At 32.5% G+C, this 21,538-nt stretch overlaps 1 protein-coding gene across 1 annotated transcript; it reads left to right on the top strand.

Moving 5' to 3' along the window:
- Positions 1 to 10,572: 10,572 nt before the first annotated feature.
- On the top strand, positions 10,573 to 15,093 carry LOC122725011. The gene is made up of 3 exons (XM_043961417.1): positions 10,573 to 10,837; positions 11,000 to 11,194; positions 15,053 to 15,093. The coding sequence occupies exons 1-3, from the start codon at positions 10,573 to 10,575 to the stop codon at positions 15,091 to 15,093; spliced, it is 501 nt and encodes a 166-aa protein (XP_043817352.1).
- Positions 15,094 to 21,538: the final 6,445 nt, after the last annotated feature.

Here is a 21,538-nt window from a genome sequence, read left to right as displayed (position 1 = left end):
GCCTTATATATAGAGGAGAGAAGGAGGGAGTTCTTATACCTCAGACAGGGCAGGCTTACAGTAACTGAGTACGAGCGAGAATTTGTCCGACTTAGTAAGTATGCCACGGAGATAGTTCCTACAGAGGAAGAGAGATGTAGACGCTTTGAGCAGGGATTACATGCTGATATCAGGATGTACCTCACAGCTATGCATATCAAGGAACTTTCAGTTTTAGTAGAGACGGCCTACAGCCTAGAACGAATTAAAGAAGAAGAGCAAAGTAGAAAGCAAAAAGGGCAACAGAAAAGGAGCCAGAGCCAGTATCAGGGACAATCCTCTATATCTCAGACAAGTAGTAAGAGACATAGGGAATTTCAGTAGAAAGGGCAGAGAGGACTACCTAGGCAGAGTCAGAGACCGGGGCAGAGTTCAGTAGTGAGGTCTGGACAGCAGACTACTTCAGTATCCAGTACAGGAGGACCAGGCAGAGGGTTGCCACCAGTATGTGAGCATTGTGGCAGGAGACATGGTGGAGTATGTAGGAGATTGACTGGGGCTTGCTACTTATGTGGAGCTCAGACCACTTTATGAGGGATTGTCCTAGAGGCCAATCAGTGCAGCCTATACAGACAGAGAGATCTTTGCCGACAGGGTCTAGAGGCAGAGGTAGAGGTAGAGGTGAATCTAGCAGTGCTCAGAGTCACAGAGTATCAGAGACAGTAGATAGACCAGACACTAGAGCACCTGCCAGGGCATATGCTATTCGTGCAAGGGAAGACCAGGACAAACCAGATGTTATTGCTGGTAAATTTTCTATCTTTGGCAAACATATTTATGCATTAATTGATCCTGGTTCCACACATTCATACACCAGAATACCCATCAATAATGAGAAGGGAATTGAAGTAGAACCTTTAGAGCATGACATAGCAGTGACCAATCCCTTAGGACATCTTGTGGTTGTGAATAGAGTTTACAGAGATTGTCCTATACTCCTTTTCTGTTGCCCTTTTTGCTTTCTACTTTGCTCTTCTTCTTTAATTCGTTCTAGGCTGTGGGCCGTCTCTACTAAAACTGAAAGTTCCTTGATATGCATAGCTGTGAGGTACATCCTGATATCAGCATGTAATCCCTGCTCAAAGCGTCTACATCTCTCTTCCTCTGTAGGAACTATCTCCGTGGCATACTTACTAAGTCGGACAAATTCTCGCTCGTACTCAGTTACTGTAAGCCTGCCCTGTCTGAGGTATAAGAACTCCCTCCTTCTCTCCTCTATATATAAGGCCCCAACATACTTCTTTTTAAACTCTGACAAAAAGAATTCCCAAGTCTGGCGCTCTGGTCGAACCATCTGTGTTAAAGTTGTCCACCATCGATACGCTTCATCTTTTAGCAATGATACTGCACACATCAAGCTCTCTACTGGTGAACACTGTAGCTGCTGTAAAACCCTTTCTGTACTTTCTAACCAGAATTCTGCAGCTGAAGGATCATCTTCCTTTTTACCTCTAAATTCTGTTGCACCATACTTTCTGAGTTTTTCTATTGGAGGCCTAGCTACCACAGGTGGGGGAACCTGGACTGCTACAGGTGGTGGTGGTACCTCTGGTACATTTTGTGTAACCCTCCTAATCAACTCAGCTATTTGCTGAAACAATGCATCCTGCCCTGGTCCGCCAGCAGCAGCAGGTGGAGGAGCAGCAGCAGGTGGAGGAGCAGCAGCAGGTGCAGCTGCCTCAGAGGGAGCATGACTCTCTACCTCTTCATCTGCTGCTCTCTGTGACTCAGATGACATCTTTTATAGGACCTAAAGACACAAAGAAGAGATTTACATCAGAACCATATCATAGCTGTAACTCATTTTGGCATGTACATATATGACACATATACACCTACATACTATGACCTAGAATCGCCTAAACCTTTGCTCTGATACCACTAATTGTAACACCCCTTACCCTATCAAAGAGTAGATAGAGCAAGAAATGTCACAAACTATACCTTTTTAGATATATCAGGACTAAACAATTTCTTTTATCTGTAAATACCAAGTTTTTAGGTAATGCATGTAACTTTCATCAAGTGATTAAAATAAATGTGAGATTTCTAAACCAAAATTTTTCGGCAGAATTTCCTCTGTTTCATTAGCACTTTAACCTGTAATACATATGAACATCACACTAGTTTTGATTACATAATCTTTACAACTCACTCTATTTAATATGTACATGCCAAAATAAAACTGTACTATGACTCAGAGACTCAAAAGAACCAGCTATGATAATGGCCTTGATATCTGATGTAGACCTTTGATGAACTTCGCGTGCCTACTTTATCTACAACCTGCGTGAGGTAAAAACCAACACGCTGAGCTAAGGCTCAGTGGGTGATAACAACAAATAACAAAATAGCGTAAACAAGTTCACGTTTACAGATAATCAGAATAAAAACATCTTCTTTTTCCTTTATTGCACATTTTCTATTCATAGCAAATCACCACAGCTTAGTGCATGTAATAGATGCAAACACATTAACACTCACTAGTAAGTTCACAAAATCAAGTATCAATCTTAACTAAGATCTTAGCCCTTATAAACACATAGTAGGATCGAACAGGTAGATAAGGAGTTATAACGGTAGGCACAGGGTGCCGAACGGTAGGCTCAGAGGCCAAATCTGTGATAGCAGAGCTCTGTGGCCATGCTTATGAGGTACCAGATATGTAACCTCAAATATAGATCATGTATCGGTAGCAGTACTGCGAACTCTGTATGTTTATATGGCATGCCATACCCTTATACTAACCTCGACTCCTATTACGTTTACCAGGGCCAAGCACTATTAATTCAATGTATCAATGTAAAATGCATACCATTTGAAGCTATTTGAATTCATTTTCCAAGTTACATATATCTTATGCCAAGATTTACAATATGGAAAACTCATGGCAAATAGTGCAAAACTTTATTGACTTAGCATTTTAATGTAGAAAACTACATTCTGCCATATATTGCATCAACTTTTCAAGTAGTTTAGAGTTATAATGTAACTTCAGTTTCTTCATAAGAAATGTACATTTATGTCTTATCTTTCCAACAAGGTATGATTCATGCAATTCTGATCATCCTAACTTAAGTTATGAATTTTTCTTTACAAGCTGCTCAATCAGGTCTTAATCAGTCCAGTATTAGTACCTGTTTATAGTATCACAAAAATTATCAGATTCATACATTTCCATACAAATTAAAGCTTAAGTGTCTTCTACAAAGTTTTAGATATAATTCTTAGGATTCATTTGGCACTAGTATTAACAAATTTCACTGAGTACATAATTAGTTATAGTATAATCAATACACACTGTTCCGGATGCACTAACTCTGTATCCAGTTTAGGTTCACTTCAAATTTTCATCATCTTACCTACAGATTCAGAATTTGGTCAATTCATGAAAGTTTTAGATCTTTGTCTTAGATTTCATTTGGTATATCTTAGGCTTAATTTCAATAAAAACACAATAAGTTATAAGAATATCAACATAAGCTGTCCTGTTACAACCTATTCTGCCAGATTTGCACTTTTAGCTCTCATGTTAAATTTCTTTACTCTAAGCCTTTCAAACATCATTTTAACATTCATATAACATATTTATACAATCAAAATAATATTTTCAGCAAGTAAAATCGACCCCTAATTTCACTTATTCATGGCAGAATCAAAGGAAAACAGAAAAATCATACAAACACCAAACCTTTCTTCGATTCCTTCTTTCTTTTCCTCTTCTAATCTCTAGCTATCTCCTTTCCCTTTGATGTTCCTTCACCTAGGTAGATTTATGTCTTAGGAAAGGATTGAATAAACTATAAATTAAAGCTCTATAAGGAAAATTCATGCATGAAGAAATGAGAAGATGTTATCTCCTTCACCTTTCTAAGCTTACCTTGGATTTTCAAGCTTGGTGTATATGGAACCCTAAACCTTTCTTCTTCAATTCTTTCACTATATGGCTGTTCCTTTAGCTCTTGATCTTAGGATAGATTTTGGTTAAAGGAAGAAGTTGTTTTGGTGAGGTTTGGCTTGGCTTTGGTGGAGTTTGGCTTGGCTTTGGTGGAAGGAAGACAAAACAAAGCTTTGGTTTTTTTCAATGGGTGAGCTACGGCAATGGTGGAGGAAGAAAGAAGAAAATCCCTTTTTCTTTTTTAAATTTTCTTTTTCATTTCTCCTTTCCTTAGTTAGGTGACACATGGAAAGTAAAATTTGACTTTTATGTTTTAACTTTCCATATTTACACTTTAACCCACTAAACTCTTTACCATGTTTCAATTTAGTTTTTTAAACTTTCAATAATCATAGATTGACCTACTAAAATATGCTTAGTGAAATAGCCTAGCCCTACCTAGTGATGTCACTGCTCTAGCTATGTGTTTGAGGTAGGTCAATCTATAATTATTGAAAGTTTAAAAAACTAAATTGAAACATGGTAAAGAGTTTAGTGGGTTAAAGTGTAAATATGGAAAGTTAAAACATAAAAGTCAAATTTTAATTATGTACTCAGTGAAATTTGTTAATACCAGTGCCAAATGAATCTTAAGAATTATACCTAAAACTTTGTAGAAGACACTTAAGCTTTAATTTGTATGGAAATGTATGAATCTGATAATTTTGTGATACTATAAACAGGTACTAATACTGGACTGATTAAGACCTGATTGAGCAGCTTGTAAAGAAAAATTCATAACTTAAGTTAGGATGATCAGAATTGCATGAATCATACCTTGTTGGAAAGATAAGACATAAATGTACATTTCTTATGAAGAAACTGAAGTTACATTATAACTCTAAACTACTTGAAAAGTTGATGCAATATATGGCAGAATGTAGTTTTCTACATTAAAATGCTAAGTCAATAAAGTTTTGCACTATTTGCCATGAGTTTTCCATATTGTAAATCTTGGCATATGATATATGTAACTTGGAAAATGAATTCAAATAGCTTCAAATGGTATGCATTTTACATTGATACATTGAATTAATAGTGCTTGGCCCTGGTAAACGTAATAGGAGTCGAGGTTAGTATAAGGGTATGGCATGCCATATAAACATACAGAGTTCGCAGTACTGCTACCGATACATGATCTATATTTGAGGTTACATATCTGGTACCTCATAAGCATGGCCACAGAGCTCTGCTATCACAGATTTGGCCTCTGAGCCTACCGTTCGGCACCCTGTGCCTACCGTTATAACTCCTTATCTACCTGGTCGATCCTACTATGTGTTTATAAGGGCTAAGATCTTAGTTAAGATTGATACTTGATTTTGTGAACTTATTAGTGAGTGTTAATATGTTTGCATCTATTACATGCACTAAGCTGTGGTGATTTGCTATGAATAGAAAATGTGCAATAAAGGAAAAAGAAGATATTTTTATTCTGATTATCTGTAAACGTGAACTTGTTTACGCTATTTTTTTATTTGTTGTTATCACCCACTGAGCCTTAGCTCAGCGTGTTGGTTTTTACCTCACGCAGGTTGTAGATAAAGTAGGCACGCGAAGTTCATTAAAGGTCTACATCAGATATCAAGGCCATTATCATAGCTGGTTCTTTTGAGTCTCTGAGTCATAGTACAGTTTTATTTTGGCATGTACATATTAAATAGAGTGAGTTGTAAAGATTATGTAATCAAAACTAGTGTGATGTTCATATGTATTACAGGTTAAAGTATAATCACTACACACTGTTCCGGATGCACTAACTCTGTATCCAGTTTAGGTTCACTTCAAATTTTCATCATCTTACCTACAGATTCAGAATTTGGTCAATTCATGAAAGTTTTAGATCTTTGTCTTAGCTTTCATTTGGTATATCTTAGGCTTAATTTCAATAACCACACAATAAGTTATAAGAATATCAACACAAGCTGTCCTGTTACAACCTATTCTGCCAGATTTGCACTTTTAGCTCTCATGTTAAATTTCTTTACTCTAAGCCTTTCAAACATCATTTTAACATTCATATAACATATTTATACAAGCAAAACAACATTTCCAGCAAGTAAAATCGACCCCTAATTTCACTTATTCATGGCAGAATCAAAGAAAAACAGAAAAATCATACAAACACCAAACCTTTCTTGGATTCCTTCTTTCTTTTCCTCTTCTAATCTCTAGCTATCTCCTTTCCCTTTGATGTTCCTTCACCTAGGTAGATTTATGTCTTAGGAAAGGATTGAATAAACTATAAATTAAAGCTCTATAAGGAAAATTCATGCATGAAGAAATGAGAAGATGTTATCTCCTTCACCTTTCTAAGCTTACCTTGGATTTTCAAGCTTGGTGTATATGGAACCCTAAACCTTTCTTCTTCAATTCTTTCACTCTATGGCTGTTCCTTTAGCTCTTGATCTTAGGATAGATTTTGGTTAAAGGAAGAAGTTGTTTTGGTGAGGTTTGGCTTGGCTTTGGTGGAGTTTGGCTTGGCTTTGGTGGAAGGAAGACAAAACAAAGCTTTGGTTTTTTTCAATGGGTGAGCTACGGCAATGGTGGAGGAAGAAAGAGTTGTAACATCCTCAAACACATAGCTAGAGCAGTGACATCACTAGGTAGGGCTAGGCTATTTCACTACTAATAACTGAATCATAGAAAACTCAAATAAAGAAACAGACGTATTCAGAAATAAAGCAGACAGTGTGATTAGCGAGTCGGGAACGAGTCACTTTCGAAAGGTGCTTAGGGTTTTCCGACGTGCTTGCTTGAGGTGCTTGTTTATATTCGTCATGCTTGCTTAAAAGGACTTCTAACTCTGACAAAAAGAATTCCCAAGTCTGGCGCTCTGGTCGAACCATCTGTGTTAAAGTTGTCCACCATCGATACGCTTCATCTTTTAGCAATGATACTGCACACATCAAGCTCTCTACTGGTGAACACTGTAGCTGCTGTAAAACCCTTTCTGTACTTTCTAACCAGAATTCTGCAGCTGAAGGATCATCTTCCTTTTTACCTCTAAATTCTGTTGCACCATACTTTCTGAGTTTTTCTATTGGAGGCCTAGCTACCACAGGTGGGGGAACCTGGACTGCTACAGGTGGTGGTGGTACCTTTGGTACATTTTGTGTAACCCTCCTAATCAACTCAGCTATTTGCTGAAACAATGCATCCTGCCCTGGTCCGCCAGCAGCAGCAGGTGGAGGAGCAGCAGCAGGTGCAGCTGCCTCAGAGGGAGCATGACTCTACCTCTTCATCTGCTGCTCTCTGTGAATCAGATGACATCTTTTATAGGACCTAAAGACACAAAGAAGAGATTTACATCAGAACCATATCATAGCTGTAACTCATTTTGGCATGTACATATATGACACATATAAGAAAGCAAAAAGGGCAACAGAAAAGGAGCCAGAGCCAGTATCAGGGACAATCCTCTATATCTCAGACAAGTAGTAAGAGACATAGGGAATTTCAGCAGACAGGGCAGAGAGGACTACCTAGGCAGAGTCAGAGACCGGGGCAGAGTTCAGTAGTGAGGTCTGGACAGCAGACTACTTCAGTATCCAGTACAGGAGGACCAGGCAGAAGGTTGCCACCAGTATGTGAGCATTGTGGCAGGAGACATGGTGGAGTATGTAGGAGATTGACTGGGGCTTGCTACTTATGTGGAAGCTCAGACCACTTTATGAGGGATTGTCCTAGAGGCCAATCAGTGCAGCCTATACAGACAGAGAGATCTTTGCCGACAGGGTCTAGAGGCAGAGGTAGAGGTAGAGGTGAATCTAGCAGTGCTCAGAGTCACAGAGTATCAGAGACAGTAGATAGACCAGACACTAGAGCACCTGCCAGGGCATATGCTATTCGTGCAAGGGAAGACCAGGACAAACCAGATGTTATTGCTGGTAAATTTTCTATCTTTGGCAAACATATTTATGCATTAATTGATCCTGGTTCCACACATTCATACACCAGCATACCCATCAATAATGAGAAGGGAATTGAAGTAGAACCTTTAGAGCATGACATAGCAGTGACCAATCCCTTAGGACATCTTGTGATTGTGAATAGAGTTTACAGAGATTGTCCTATATGTGTGCAAGGTCATACCTTTTTAGGTGACCTGATAGAGTTACCTTTTAGAGAGTTTGATGTGATTTTGGGCATGGATTGGTTGTCTAGACATCATGTCATAGTTGATTGTAAGTTAAAGCGAGTCACACTCAAAACATTAGAGGGTTCTGAGGTTATAGTTGTGGGTGAGAGGTCAGATTACCTCTCTAATGTCATATCTGTCACTACAGCTAGGAGATTGATTAGAAAAGGCTGTACAGCTTATCTAGCCAGTGTGACTGAAACTAAGAAGGAAGGTCCTAGTGTGTCAAACCTACCCACAATATGTCATTTTCCAGATGTATTTCCTGAAGAGTTGCCAGGGTTACCTCCAGAAAGGGAAGTGGATTTTGCTATAGAAGTTGTGCCAGGCACTGCACCTATTTCAATTGCTCCGTACAGAATGGCTCCTACAGAATTGAAAGAGTTGAAAATACAGTTACAAGAATTACTTGATAAGGGCTTTATTCAACCTAGTGTTTCACCATGGGGTGCACCAGTGTTGTTTGTGAAAAAGAAAGATGGATCTCTTCGATTGTGCATTGATTACTGACAATTGAATAAGGTAACTATAAAGAATAAATATCCACTGCCCAGAATAGATGATTTGTTTGATCATTTGAAAGGGGCCAGTATTTTCTCTAAGATAGATTTGAGATTGGGTTACCATCAGTTGAGAGTTAAAGGGGCAGATGTGCCTAAGACTGCATTCAGGACACGATATGGACATTATGAGTTCCTGGTTATGCCATTCGGGCTAACAAATGCACCTGCATCATTCATGGATCTAATGAACCGTATCTTCCATCCATATTTAGACCAGTTTGTTGTAGTATTCATTGATGATATTCTGGTATACTCTAAAACTAGGGAAGATCATGACAGACATTTGAGGATAGTATTACAGACTCTGAGGGAAAAGCAACTTTATGCTAAGTTCAGTAAATGTGATTTTTGGCTCAATGAAATAACATTTTTGGGACATGTTGTATCAGCAGAGGCAATCAGGGTAGATCCACAGAAGATTAAAGCTGTACTAGAATGGAAGCCACTAAAGAATGTTGCAGAGATCAGGAGTTTCTTGGGTCTAGCTGGGTACTACAGACGGTTTGTGAAAGGGTTTTCACTTATAGCAGCTCCATTGACTAAATTACTACATAAGAATGTTAAGTATGTGTGGGATGATAGATGTCAGACAAGCTTTGACAGATTGAAGACTATGCTCACTGAAGCACCAATACTTACACAACCTATTTCTGGCAAGGAATTTATAATATACAGTGATGCTTCTCACAATGGACTTGGATGTGTTTTGATGCAAGAAGGCAAAGTGATTGCCTATGCTTCTAGACAACTGAAGCCACATGAGAAGAACTATCCTACCCATGATCTAGAGCTGGCTGCCATAGTTTTTGCACTAAAGATATGGAGACATTACTTATATGGTGAGAAATGTTACATTTATACAGATCATAAAAGTCTGAAATACTTGCCCACACAGAAAGAGCTAAACCTGAGACAGAGAAGATGGCTAGAGTTACTGAAAGATTATGATTGCATTATTGATTATCACCCAGGCAAAGCTAATTTGGTAGCAGATGCACTCAGCAGGAAATCCTTATTTGCATTAAAAGCGCGGTTGACTATAGCAGATGATGGAGCTATTGTAGCAGAATTAAAAGTTAGACCCAACTTACTGCAACAAATTAAAGAACACAGAAAGAAGATACAGAGATAGCCTTATGGACTAGACAAGTACAAGAGGGGAAGAAGCAGAAACATGTGATAAGTGATGATGGTTACTTGTACTATGGTGACAGAATATGTGTACCTAACATTGGAGAGCTGAAACAGAGTATTCTTATAGAGGCACACAACAGTCCATATGTTATGCATCCAGGTAGCACTAAGATGTATCAAGATCTGAAGGCGCATTATTGGTGGCTGGGTATGAAAAGAAATATAGTTGAATTTGTAACAAAATGTTTGACGTGTCAACGGGTAAAAGCAGAGCATCAAGTTCCATCAGGGTTATTGCAGCCTATCGCTATACCAGAATGGAAATGGGATAGAATTACCATGGATTTTGTAATAGGATTGCCACTCACACCAAGGAAGAAAGATGCCATCTGGGTAATAGTTGACAAGTTAACTAAATCAGCGCATTTCTTGCCAATCAGAATGGATTATACATTAGAAAAGTATGCAGAATTGTACATTAATGAAATTGTGAGACTGCATGGTGTTCCTATCTCTATCATATCAGACAGAGATCCAAGATTCACATCCATATTCTGGGAAAAACTACATGAAGCTCTAGGGACAAATTGAATTTTAGTACAGCTTTTCATCCTCAGACAGATGGCCAGTCAGAAAGAGTAATTCAAGTTTTGGAAGATATGCTCAGAAGTTGTACAATTGAATTTGAAGGAAGCTGGGAAAGATATCTCCCACTAGTGGAATTTGCTTACAACAATAGTTATCAGGCTAGTATTAAAATGGCCCCTTATGAAGCATTGTATGGTAGAAAATGTAGAACTCCATTATGCTGGACAGAACTTAGTGAAGCTAAACTTGTAGGTCCAGAGTTGGTAAGACAGACTGAGGAGAAGGTGAAGATTATCAAAGAAAGATTGAAAGCTGCAACAGAGAGGCAAAAATCCTATGCAGATTTGAGAAGAAAAGATATAGAATTTGCTGTTGGAGACAAAGTGTTTTTAAAAGTTTCTCCATGGAAGAAAGTGCTAAGATTTGGCAAGAAAGGTAAGCTAAGCCCTCGGTTTATTGGTCCATATGAAATAATTGAGCGTGTGGGTCCAGTAGCCTACAGGCTAGCTTTACCTCCAGAGTTAGACAGAATACACAATGTCTTTCATGTATCCATGTTAAGAAGATACAGATCTGATCCTTCACATGTTATCCTAGCTGAAACCATTGATGTACAATCTGACCTAACTTATGAAGAGGAACCAGTGAAAATTTTAGCAAGGGAAATGAAAGAATTACGAAACAAGAAGATTCCCTTAGTTAAAGTGTTGTGGAGAAATCACAATGCAGAAGAAGCTACATGGGAAAGTGAAGAAGTGATGAGGCAACAATATCCACAGCTATTTCAAGCAGGTAAAATTTCGAGGACGAAATTTCTTACGAGGGGAAGAGTTGTAACATCCTCAAACACATAGCTAGAGCAGTGACATCACTAGGTAGGGCTAGGCTATTTCACTACTAATAACTAAATCATAGAAAACTCAAATAAAGAAACAGACGTATTCAGAAATAAAGCAGATAGTGTGATTAGCGAGTCGGGAACGAGTCACTTTCGAAAGGTGCTTAGGGTTTTCCGACGTGCTTGCTTGAGGTGCTTGTTTATATTCGTCATGCTTGCTTAAAAGGACTTCTAAAGGCTAAAAGCATATTTTAGTAGGTCAATCTATGATTATTGTAAGTTTAACAAACTAAATTGAAACATGGTAAAGAGTTTAGTGGGTTAAAGTGTAAATATGGAAAGTTAAAACATAAAAGTCAAATTTTACTTTCCATGTGTCACCTAACTAAGGAAAGGAGAAATGAAAAAGAAAATTTAAAAAAGAAAAAGGGATTTTCTTCTTTCTTCCTCCACCATTGCCGTAGCTCACCCATTGAAAAAAACCAAAGCTTTGTTTTGTCTTCCTTCCACCAAAGCCAAGCCAAACTCCACCAAAGCCAAGCCAAACCTCACCAAAACAACTTCTTCCTTTAACCAAAATCTATCCTAAGATCAAGAGCTAAAGGAACAGCCATATAGTGAAAGAATTGAAGAAGAAAGGTTTAGGGTTCCATATACACCAAGCTTGAAAATCCAAGGTAAGCTTAGAAAGGTGAAGGAGATAACATCTTCTCATTTCTTCATGCATGAATTTTCCTTATAGAGCTTTAATTTATAGTTTATTCAATCCTTTCCTAAGACATAAATCTACCTAGGTGAAGGAACATCAAAGGGAAAGGAGATAGCTAGAGATTAGAAGAGGAAAAGAAAGAAGGAATCGAAGAAAGGTTTGGTGTTTGTATGATTTTTCTGTTTTCCTTTGATTCTGCCATGAATAAGTGAAATTAGGGGTCGATTTTACTTGCTGGAAATGTTGTTTTGATTGTATAAATATGTTATATGAATGTTAAAATGATGTTTGAAAGGCTTAGAGTAAAGAAATTTAACATGAGAGCTAAAAGTGCAAATCTGGCAGAATAGGTTGTAACAGGACAGCTTGTGTTGATATTCTTATAACTTATTGTGTGGTTATTGAAATTAAGCCTACGATATACCAAATGAAAGCTAAGACAAAGATCTAAAACTTTCATGAATTGACCAAATTCTGAATCTGTAGGTAAGATGATGAAAATTTGAAGTGAACCTAAACTGGATACAGAGTTAGTGCATCCGGAACAGTGTGTATTGATTATACTATAACTAATTATGTACTCAGTGAAATTTGTTAATACTAGTGCCAAATGAATCCTAAGAATTATACCTAAAACTTTGTAGAAGACACTTAAGCTTTAATTTGTATGGAAATGTATGAATCTGATAATTTTTGTGATACTATAAACAGGTACTAATACTGGACTGATTAAGACCTGATTGAGCAGCTTGTAAAGAAAAATTCATAACTTAAGTTAGGATGATCAGAATTGCATGAATCATACCTTGTTGGAAAGATAAGACATAAATGTACATTTCTTATGAAGAAACTGAAGTTACATTATAACTCTAAACTACTTGAAAAGTTGATGCAATATATGGCAGAATGTAGTTTTCTACATTAAAATGCTAAGTCAATAAAGTTTTGCACTATTTGCCATGAGTTTTCCATATTGTAAATCTTGGCATATGATATATGTAACTTGGAAAATGAATTCAAATAGCTTCAAATGGTATGCATTTTACATTGATACATTGAATTAATAGTGCTTGGCCCTGGTAAACGTAATAGGAGTCGAGGTTAGTATAAGGGTATGGCATGCCATATAAACATACAGAGTTCGCAGTACTGCTACCGATACATGATCTATATTTGAGGTTACATATCTGGTACCTCATAAGCATGGCCACAGAGCTCTGCTATCACAGATTTGGCCTCTGAGCCTACCGTTCGGCACCCTGTGCCTACCGTTATAACTCCTTATCTACCTGGTCGATCCTACTATGTGTTTATAAGGGCTAAGATCTTAGTTAAGATTGATACTTGATTTTGTGAACTTATTAGTGAGTGTTAATATGTTTGCATCTATTACATGCACTAAGCTGTGGTGATTTGCTATGAATAGAAAATGTGCAATAAAGGAAAAAGAAGATGTTTTTATTCTGATTATCTGTAAACGTGAACTTGTTTACGCTATTTTGTTATTTGTTGTTATCACCCACTGAGCCTTAGCTCAGCGTGTTGGTTTTTACCTCACGCAGGTTGTAGATAAAGTAGGCACGCGAAGTTCATCAAAGGTCTACATCAGATATCAAGGCCATTATCATAGCTGGTTCTTTTGAGTCTCTGAGTCATAGTACAGTTTTATTTTGGCATGTACATATTAAATAGAGTGAGTTGTAAAGATTATGTAATCAAAACTAGTGTGATGTTCATATGTATTACAGGTTAAAGTGCTAATGAAACAGAGGAAATTCTGCCGAAAAATTTTGGTTTAGAAATCTCACATTTATTTTAATCACTTGATGAAAGTTACATGCATTACCTAAAAACTTGGTAGTTACAGATAAAAGAAATTGTTTAGTCCTGATATATCTAAAAATGTATAGTTTGTGACATTCCTTGCTCTATCTACTCTTTGATAGGGTAAGGGGTGTTACATGCCTTCTATAGAATAGACCGGGCGTTCATAAAAAGTTACCATTAGCGGATATAATTTAGCAAATCCACATTAATACGGGATCCTCTATCCACTAGCTGTACTAGTCGGATTTCTAGAAAATTTGATAACCAACTCCATTTTCTTACAGTATAAAAATAAATATACACATAGATCAAGATATGCATTTTTATACACTTATTCTAAACTCAAAACAATTTATTATATTCGTCCATTCTATCAGTTTACTGACTTGAGCGTCTGAGTGACTGTCTATAAAAACCAACCACCTCATATATTCTCTTTTATAAATTGATCAATTACAGTTTAGTTCTATTTCAACCATATCAAAATGTATATCTATATATTAGAGCACCCTCATGATTAATGAGCTAACAATTTAGCATAAGCTTATTACTTGATATTTAGACGGATAATGTGTTAAATTTTATTTAAGTAGATCATTATCGCATGATTGGCTTTTGTATGACTTGTCTTCTCAGTAATTTTTATTGTAATAATTTACTACATTTACAGCTTTGTAGTGCAAGTTTCTTGTTGGCAAAAAAAACTTATTACTTAATAAAGGATGGCTATTTTTACGCTTTTTAAATATTAATGAAGATTATGATACATTTTATAAAAAAAAATTTGTAAAATCATGTAATATAAAAATATTTTAAATTAGAAGGAATCAAAATATTTTATTTAAAATAAAACAATTATGAAAAAATAAATCAACTAAATTGATTTATTGAGAAATTCTTAATTCTAAATAAATCTTAAATGTAAATCTACTTTATTTTTTTTTTTAAAAAAGAATATAATCCCACTTTAATAAGGGGATGAGATAGACAATGGACTTGGTACATCATGCATGTCTCTATAAACTTTTTGTCTGTGTAATGCTTTTTATATATATATATTAATTTAAATTTAATAAAAATAATAATAATTTAGTATCCTTTAAGCCCTATTAATTGCTTAATTTGGTGGTGGGTTGTTATCCCCAGGGAATTGAGGTGGGGGCATGCAGGATTTTAATTAATTAACTTAAAAATCATGCCTAATTATTTGAAATTGATTGGTGTCTTAATTTGAAAGTGGATAAGAATTAATATTAATCATCTATTCTTGTATCAGTCATTCAGTACACGGCACCGTTTTCAATTGCAATTGTTTGATAATTATTAAATTAATTTAAATATAGATATTTAATTAATTATTAATTTTCCTATTGAAGCTCACTATAATCATACTAAAAATATATTTATTCTGTCCACCTTTATTGATTATTTAATGTTTTTATATATAAAAATAAGTCATTTAAATTTTAATGGATAATAACTAGTTTTAATAAATTATAATTTTTTTTAAAATTACTTTAATCTTTCAATTTTATATGTATTAATCTACCAATAAAAATAATAGAATAATTAAAAGAGATAAAAAGAAAATGTAGAATACAAGTATGCATTTTCAAACTTTATGAGAAAAAATTTAATAATCTCTTAAACTTTAAAAATGTCACGTGATACATTTTAATTATTAAAAAGTAAATTTATTCGACAAGCTATGGATTTCGATAATTTTAAATCGATTTAATTTTTAAATCGTTAAATAATTTTTAACTTCTAATTAAAGTAATTAAGCATGATAAGTTTAATAGATCCCATTAATTGTCACAATAATTTTTCATGTCACCTTCAAAACAGTAAACACATGGATATGGATTTTAGGGATAACCACACCTAACACCTTTAATTAATTTGCATGTAGAATTATTTAAAATTGATTTTTTTTAAAAAAAAAAAATCATCATAACACATATCCAATCCTATCCTTCAATTCGAAGTTTTTTTTTATAATTCATATCAACCCATTTTTTTAAAAAAGAAATTTGGTTTAGAATTTTCAAAGAATTAGTTTAAATTTAAATTTCACAATCCCGTTACGAGGCCGGACTCATAACGGCAGTCCCCATTTTAAGGCCTTTAAGTCTTTTTAATGGGTCGGCCCAGTCCGTTTGACTCTAAGATCAGACCTTCCCTGGACTTCAGTTTTAATCTCATCCTCCAACCCAGTTCGAAGGAGAAGAAGTAGTCAGCCCATCTGCCTAGTGAGTTCATCCGCATGCGTGACAGGAGAAAATTAAATGGCCGTTACGTATGGAGCAGATATCTGATATTCTCGTACGTCCGTATCCGTATGGCAGAGACAGGTGACCCAATGGCAACGAGACCTTTACGCGTCACTGACAGATAAAGGAAAAGAATAGAAGGGGAAAAACATTCTCCTCTCAGATCATCAGATATAATTTATATAAATTCATAATTAATTTTTCATAATTCAATTTTATAATTTTTAAATATTAATATTTTAATCTTAAAAGTTATTGTGGAATAGAGTTTCAACATAGTTTTAATTTATACATGGTTGGGTCTAATGAAGAAGAGTCTAGCGATGTGGATTTGACCATGAAATTAAAGAATTCCAAGCGTAAGCCAAACTCTCAAATCTAGTAGTTTAAGGACATGTTCAAGATGTGTGGTTTGGACAAGCTTTGAAAGGGACAAAAATTGAATAAATCATAATATATTTATAGAAAAAAAAAAGAAAAGTCCTTTTCAAAATGTTTGCTTTCAAATTAAATAATTTGATTACCAAAAATCAAAAACCAATTACACGACAAAAGCTTTTCAAGGGTAAATGGTCCCTTTCATTGTAAGTTTCCTTGAAAGCTCTCTCCTCCATGAAATTGCTTGCCATTATCAACATCTTTATTTTTATTTTCTTTTTCTCTCTTTTAAATAATTAAAATAAATAAATTCAGCTGTCTCTGTCAACCAGAGGGTCGAATTTTACCAAAAGCAACAAATGTATAAAATTATAGAAAAAAAAAAAATCTCATGGGCTCGGCTAGCTAGCTTGGCATGTGAAGCCGTGGCTTCTATACAATGCACCTCAACTCTTTATCCTGAAAGATAAAGGAAAAATTTTTATTTAATTTCAATAATATAAAAAATTAATTAATTCATTAAAAAATTTATTAATATAAAAAGCCGTAGCTTTTTTTTTTTTCCTTCTATTTCTTTTCACAATATTTTCATGTTTTGCTAATAGGCAGCAGGAATGATCACTGTTCCGTTTAAATAGAAAGAATTGATGAAATTAAATTAAATTAATTTTTTATTTATTTTGATTTAATTTAATTTTAAATTTTAAAAATTTTAATTATTTCGATTTAATTTAATTTAAATAAAAAAATTAAAAAAACTAAATTCAACATATTAATGATAATAATATATTATTTTTAATAATATAAATAGATTAAATTATATTAAAATTAAAATATTTTAATTAAATTTTAAAATATTAAAAATAAAGAATAAACAATAAAAAATTTATTAAAAATTTAAATCGATCAAATCGAATTAAATTAAATTAAATCGAATTAATTTAATTCGATTCAATTTCTGACAAAATTAATTCAGTTTGATTTTTATAAATTTTAAATTTTAAAATTTTAATTTATTTAATTTAATTTAATTTTAAATCAAATTCATCGAATACTGTCTGTAATAGGTGGGCAAATATGATGAGCAAGTTTTGTGTTCTTTATCATTTTTACATACTCTTTTATAATTGTCGGCTTTGCTAAGCATCTTTTCTTGTTAATAAAAAAAAGTAAATTTATTTATTTTTATTAATTATACTATTAAAATGTAAAATAATATGAAAGATATAAAATTAAATGAATAAGATTAAGGAGTTTGACTAATTTGAAAAAAATGTTACAAATTTTAATTTTTTTGTCATTTAGCCAAATTAATATAATTATCAAGTTGGATCATTTGTAGTTTAATTATTGAACTGAAATTCTATTTTTAGATCGTAAAGAATTTATCATTATCTAAAGAAAATTCCAATCTGGTCATGTGAATAGTAACCAGAAATTAAAAGTTTCTATGAATAATATAAACTTAGAAATATAATTAAATTTATAATTGGGAAAAAAAAAAAGAGAGAAAGGTTTAAAAAAGAATAGAGAGTGGTGAAGAAAAAGCCAAACTTGAGTGTGATGCAAAAGACAGTCTTTCAAATTTTTTGTCAAAATCTGGAGCCCAAGTTTCACAAGTGTTTATTAATTTATTTTAATTTTAAAAATAAATTATAAAATTCTCAAAATTCATAAAATAGTTTTTTATTTTCAAAAGATAAATTTTTTCTTTAAAAATGAATTATTTTAAAATGAATTAAAAATATTTTTATTGATTATTTCTTAATTAAGTATTTCAAATATTAAAAATTGTAAAATATATTTTGTTGAAATAAATGGACGCTACTAGTACTAATTAATTAAAGCATGGAGAATTTCACTCGTTAACGGTGATTTTAGTAATTTCCCTTTTTTGTTTATCTAAGAATATAATTGTCAACTGTTTTTTATTTTTAAAGTATTTTCTAAGGTGAGCTCATAACATTCTTTGGAAATAAGTTGAAATTTACTCCTATATTTTTAATTAAGAATAAAATAAATTAATTTAATTTTTTAATCAAATAAATCTAATTGTCCTCAGAATTTTTAACATTCGAATTGAAAATTACCTTGAAAAAGAAATAGTCCTAAAATTTAATAAATTTCACTAAACAGATCCACCAATCATTGTACTATCTAGTTTGTGAGTAAAGTAAATTAGACTGACTCTAGCTTTGAAACTATCCGATGAGAGATTAGTCCAGTGATATGACAGGAAATAGGAGGACAAATCCAGCTAATTTGCGGCTCTATCACATCGGAAGAAAATTAAATAACTGTTTAACAGTGATGAGTACGCTGATATGTGCATATAAATTTGATTGATAGGAATAAATAACACTGTAACAAAATGACTATTATACATCACTAAAAAATAAAAGAGAACACGTGATCTCTCATATTAAAATTATACTCACACTTAGTATATTTTATTCCCTCTCTATCATAGCATCAAAATTTATATTTTTATATTAAAAACCAAATAAATCAGTAAAATAATATTATTTTTAAATATTATTTTAATTAAAAATAATATTTTAAAATATTAAATTACACGTAACATATTTTTTTATAAAATTTTTAATTATTATTTTATGTTGAATTAATTTTTGAGATAAATTACACCTGTTTTTAATTTAACATAAAATTATAGAAATTATATTTTTATTAAAAAGTAATATGTTAATATTTAATATAAATTATAAGTTTATTTAGTCTGAAAAATTAAAATAAATTTATTTAGGAGTGGGTGAAAAAATATAAGGAGAAATATAAATTTATTATCAACATTCAATAGTGGGGTGCCCAAGGATATGTCCTAATTAAAAAAAAATAATAATAAAATATGAAAAAAATGCTATGATTGAGTAGTTGTCATGGTTTGTTTGTAGCATAAAGGGAATAAATTTAAGAGGTATATGTACTATAAAGCATATGAATGAGATATATTACAATAACAACTTCTTCCCACATGCTTTGTCTCTGCTCACAATTCATTCCTATTATTAGGATAACGATTATTTTTTAATAATTTGATCGATAAATTTTATTTTTATTTTTATTTTTTAAATATTTTTTAAAAAAATAATTTTTTAAAAACATTTCCACAAACTCAATTTAAACATTTTATTTTTATTTATTTGAATGTGAATTATACATGTTTTAATTTTTTAAAGGAATTAATAATCACACTTATCATAAAATAAATATATAAAGAAATATTATTAAAATGATTGCTTAATGGGTTGTCAAAAACATTACAACACTATTTTTTTAAAAAAAATACAACACTTTCAAGAAAATAATTTTCTTATTTAATATGTTAAAATTAATAATTAAAAAGTTAAAAATAGTATTGGGTCATATCTTAAGAAACAATTAAAAATGTAAGAATATGTGAAGATGCCTTGTAGCATATTTGCATATGGCTTTCCAAATTAAAGTTTAAGATATTTTCTCGGCCATTATGGGTGCGCTTTTCTTTTCTTTTCTTTTTTTTTTCTTCCTTTTCTTTTTTAAAATAAAAAGTTAAATGCATACTTTCTTCCTTGTCGTTTTATAAGAAAAATTCACTTCACTCACTCTAAGTTATAATCATTTTATTTATTCATGGAAAATAAAAAAATTATAGTAATGTTAATTTCACAATTAAAAATAATTTTAAATTTTACAATAAAAATTATTGTTATTAATGATTAATTCTTGCCGATAATTTTATTGCAAATATTTATAACCATAAGTTTGTAATAACAATATACAATAATTATATATTACTACAGATTAACACAATAACAATCTAAAAGAAATTATATATTATCATTATATCGTGATAAATTGATATATAGTTTCACTTTTAAACGAAAAATTTAAATATTATAACACCTGATTTTTTATTAAAACTTACTCTCTTTTAATCGAATTTTTATATAAATTTATCGTTAGTAGGTAAATTTCCATTACACCTATAATCATGAAACCTCAATCAATCAGTCGGAAATATCTATCAATTAGACACTAGCTAAATTTTTAAAAAATATTATAATTAATTCTATTTTTTTACGATATAAAAACTAACTATTACATAAATTAAAAGTAACTACTTTTAAATTTAAAATATTATATTATACTCTTTCTTATTTTTAATTTACTAACCATCTTACGTTAATTTTTATAGGTGAACCAATTATAGTATAATCTTATTTTAACTACATCAATTATAAAAAATTTATAATATCTTTAGCATTTTTTTCTAGGGATCATCTGCACAGAACCAATTTTCTACTAGTAATTAAATCCTTAAGATGAAAAATAAGAAAATAATTTTAAAAATTTTGTTGGTGCACATTTTTATTTTTTAAAAGCCTATATATTTAATATTAACGGAGTGTTAAATCATATATACACTTAGATTTTAAGGTTAAGTTTGCAATTTATGAGTTTAGAAAGTAAATTTAATGACTATAAAATTAAGCTTTTAAAATAACTTTTTAAATTTTCTATTAGACATTTTTATAATATGGATTTCAATTTTTCCAGGCTATGCTTGGATTGCATAATTTAAAATAAACATATTCGAATTTAATTTTTAATATATTTTTAAAAATATCTAAATTAAATATTTTACAGTCGCGATGTTATTAAATAGTAGATTTTCTTTTTTTTAAAATATTAAATTTAATGGATTTTTAATTATTTTGTATATTTTAGGGGATTTTGTAATTTTTTTAATATGTAATTTTATACTCAGTTTTTTGTTTGTTTAAGTTATTCTTAGTTAGAAACTACACGAAATCCAAATACAGACACACATAGGTAGTACCATCATATGTCTGCCTCAGACTGCAACCCTAAAAAAATTGTAGACCCCACTCCCTCTGACACCAGCCACACGGTCACTTTGTTCCATCATCAGTGCGTCGTGTCTTCCACAGTCCACCACCATGAGAGTGGGCGTGGCTTTTATGCTTAGAATCTTTCCATTTTCCTTGTTTTTGGTCCTTTCAGAATTACGTGTCGTCTAGTTGGTCTCCTGAATTTCACACGTGTCGCGCTGCCTTTTTGGACTCCATTCCACCGTTGATCTCCCCCGT

The sequence above is a fragment of the Manihot esculenta genome, chromosome 11 (assembly GCF_001659605.2).
Source record: "Manihot esculenta cultivar AM560-2 chromosome 11, M.esculenta_v8, whole genome shotgun sequence".
Classification (NCBI taxonomy): domain Eukaryota; kingdom Viridiplantae; phylum Streptophyta; class Magnoliopsida; order Malpighiales; family Euphorbiaceae; genus Manihot; species Manihot esculenta.
Note: the sequence above shows the minus strand (reverse complement) of the source record. Positions and strands in the feature narration are given on the sequence as shown.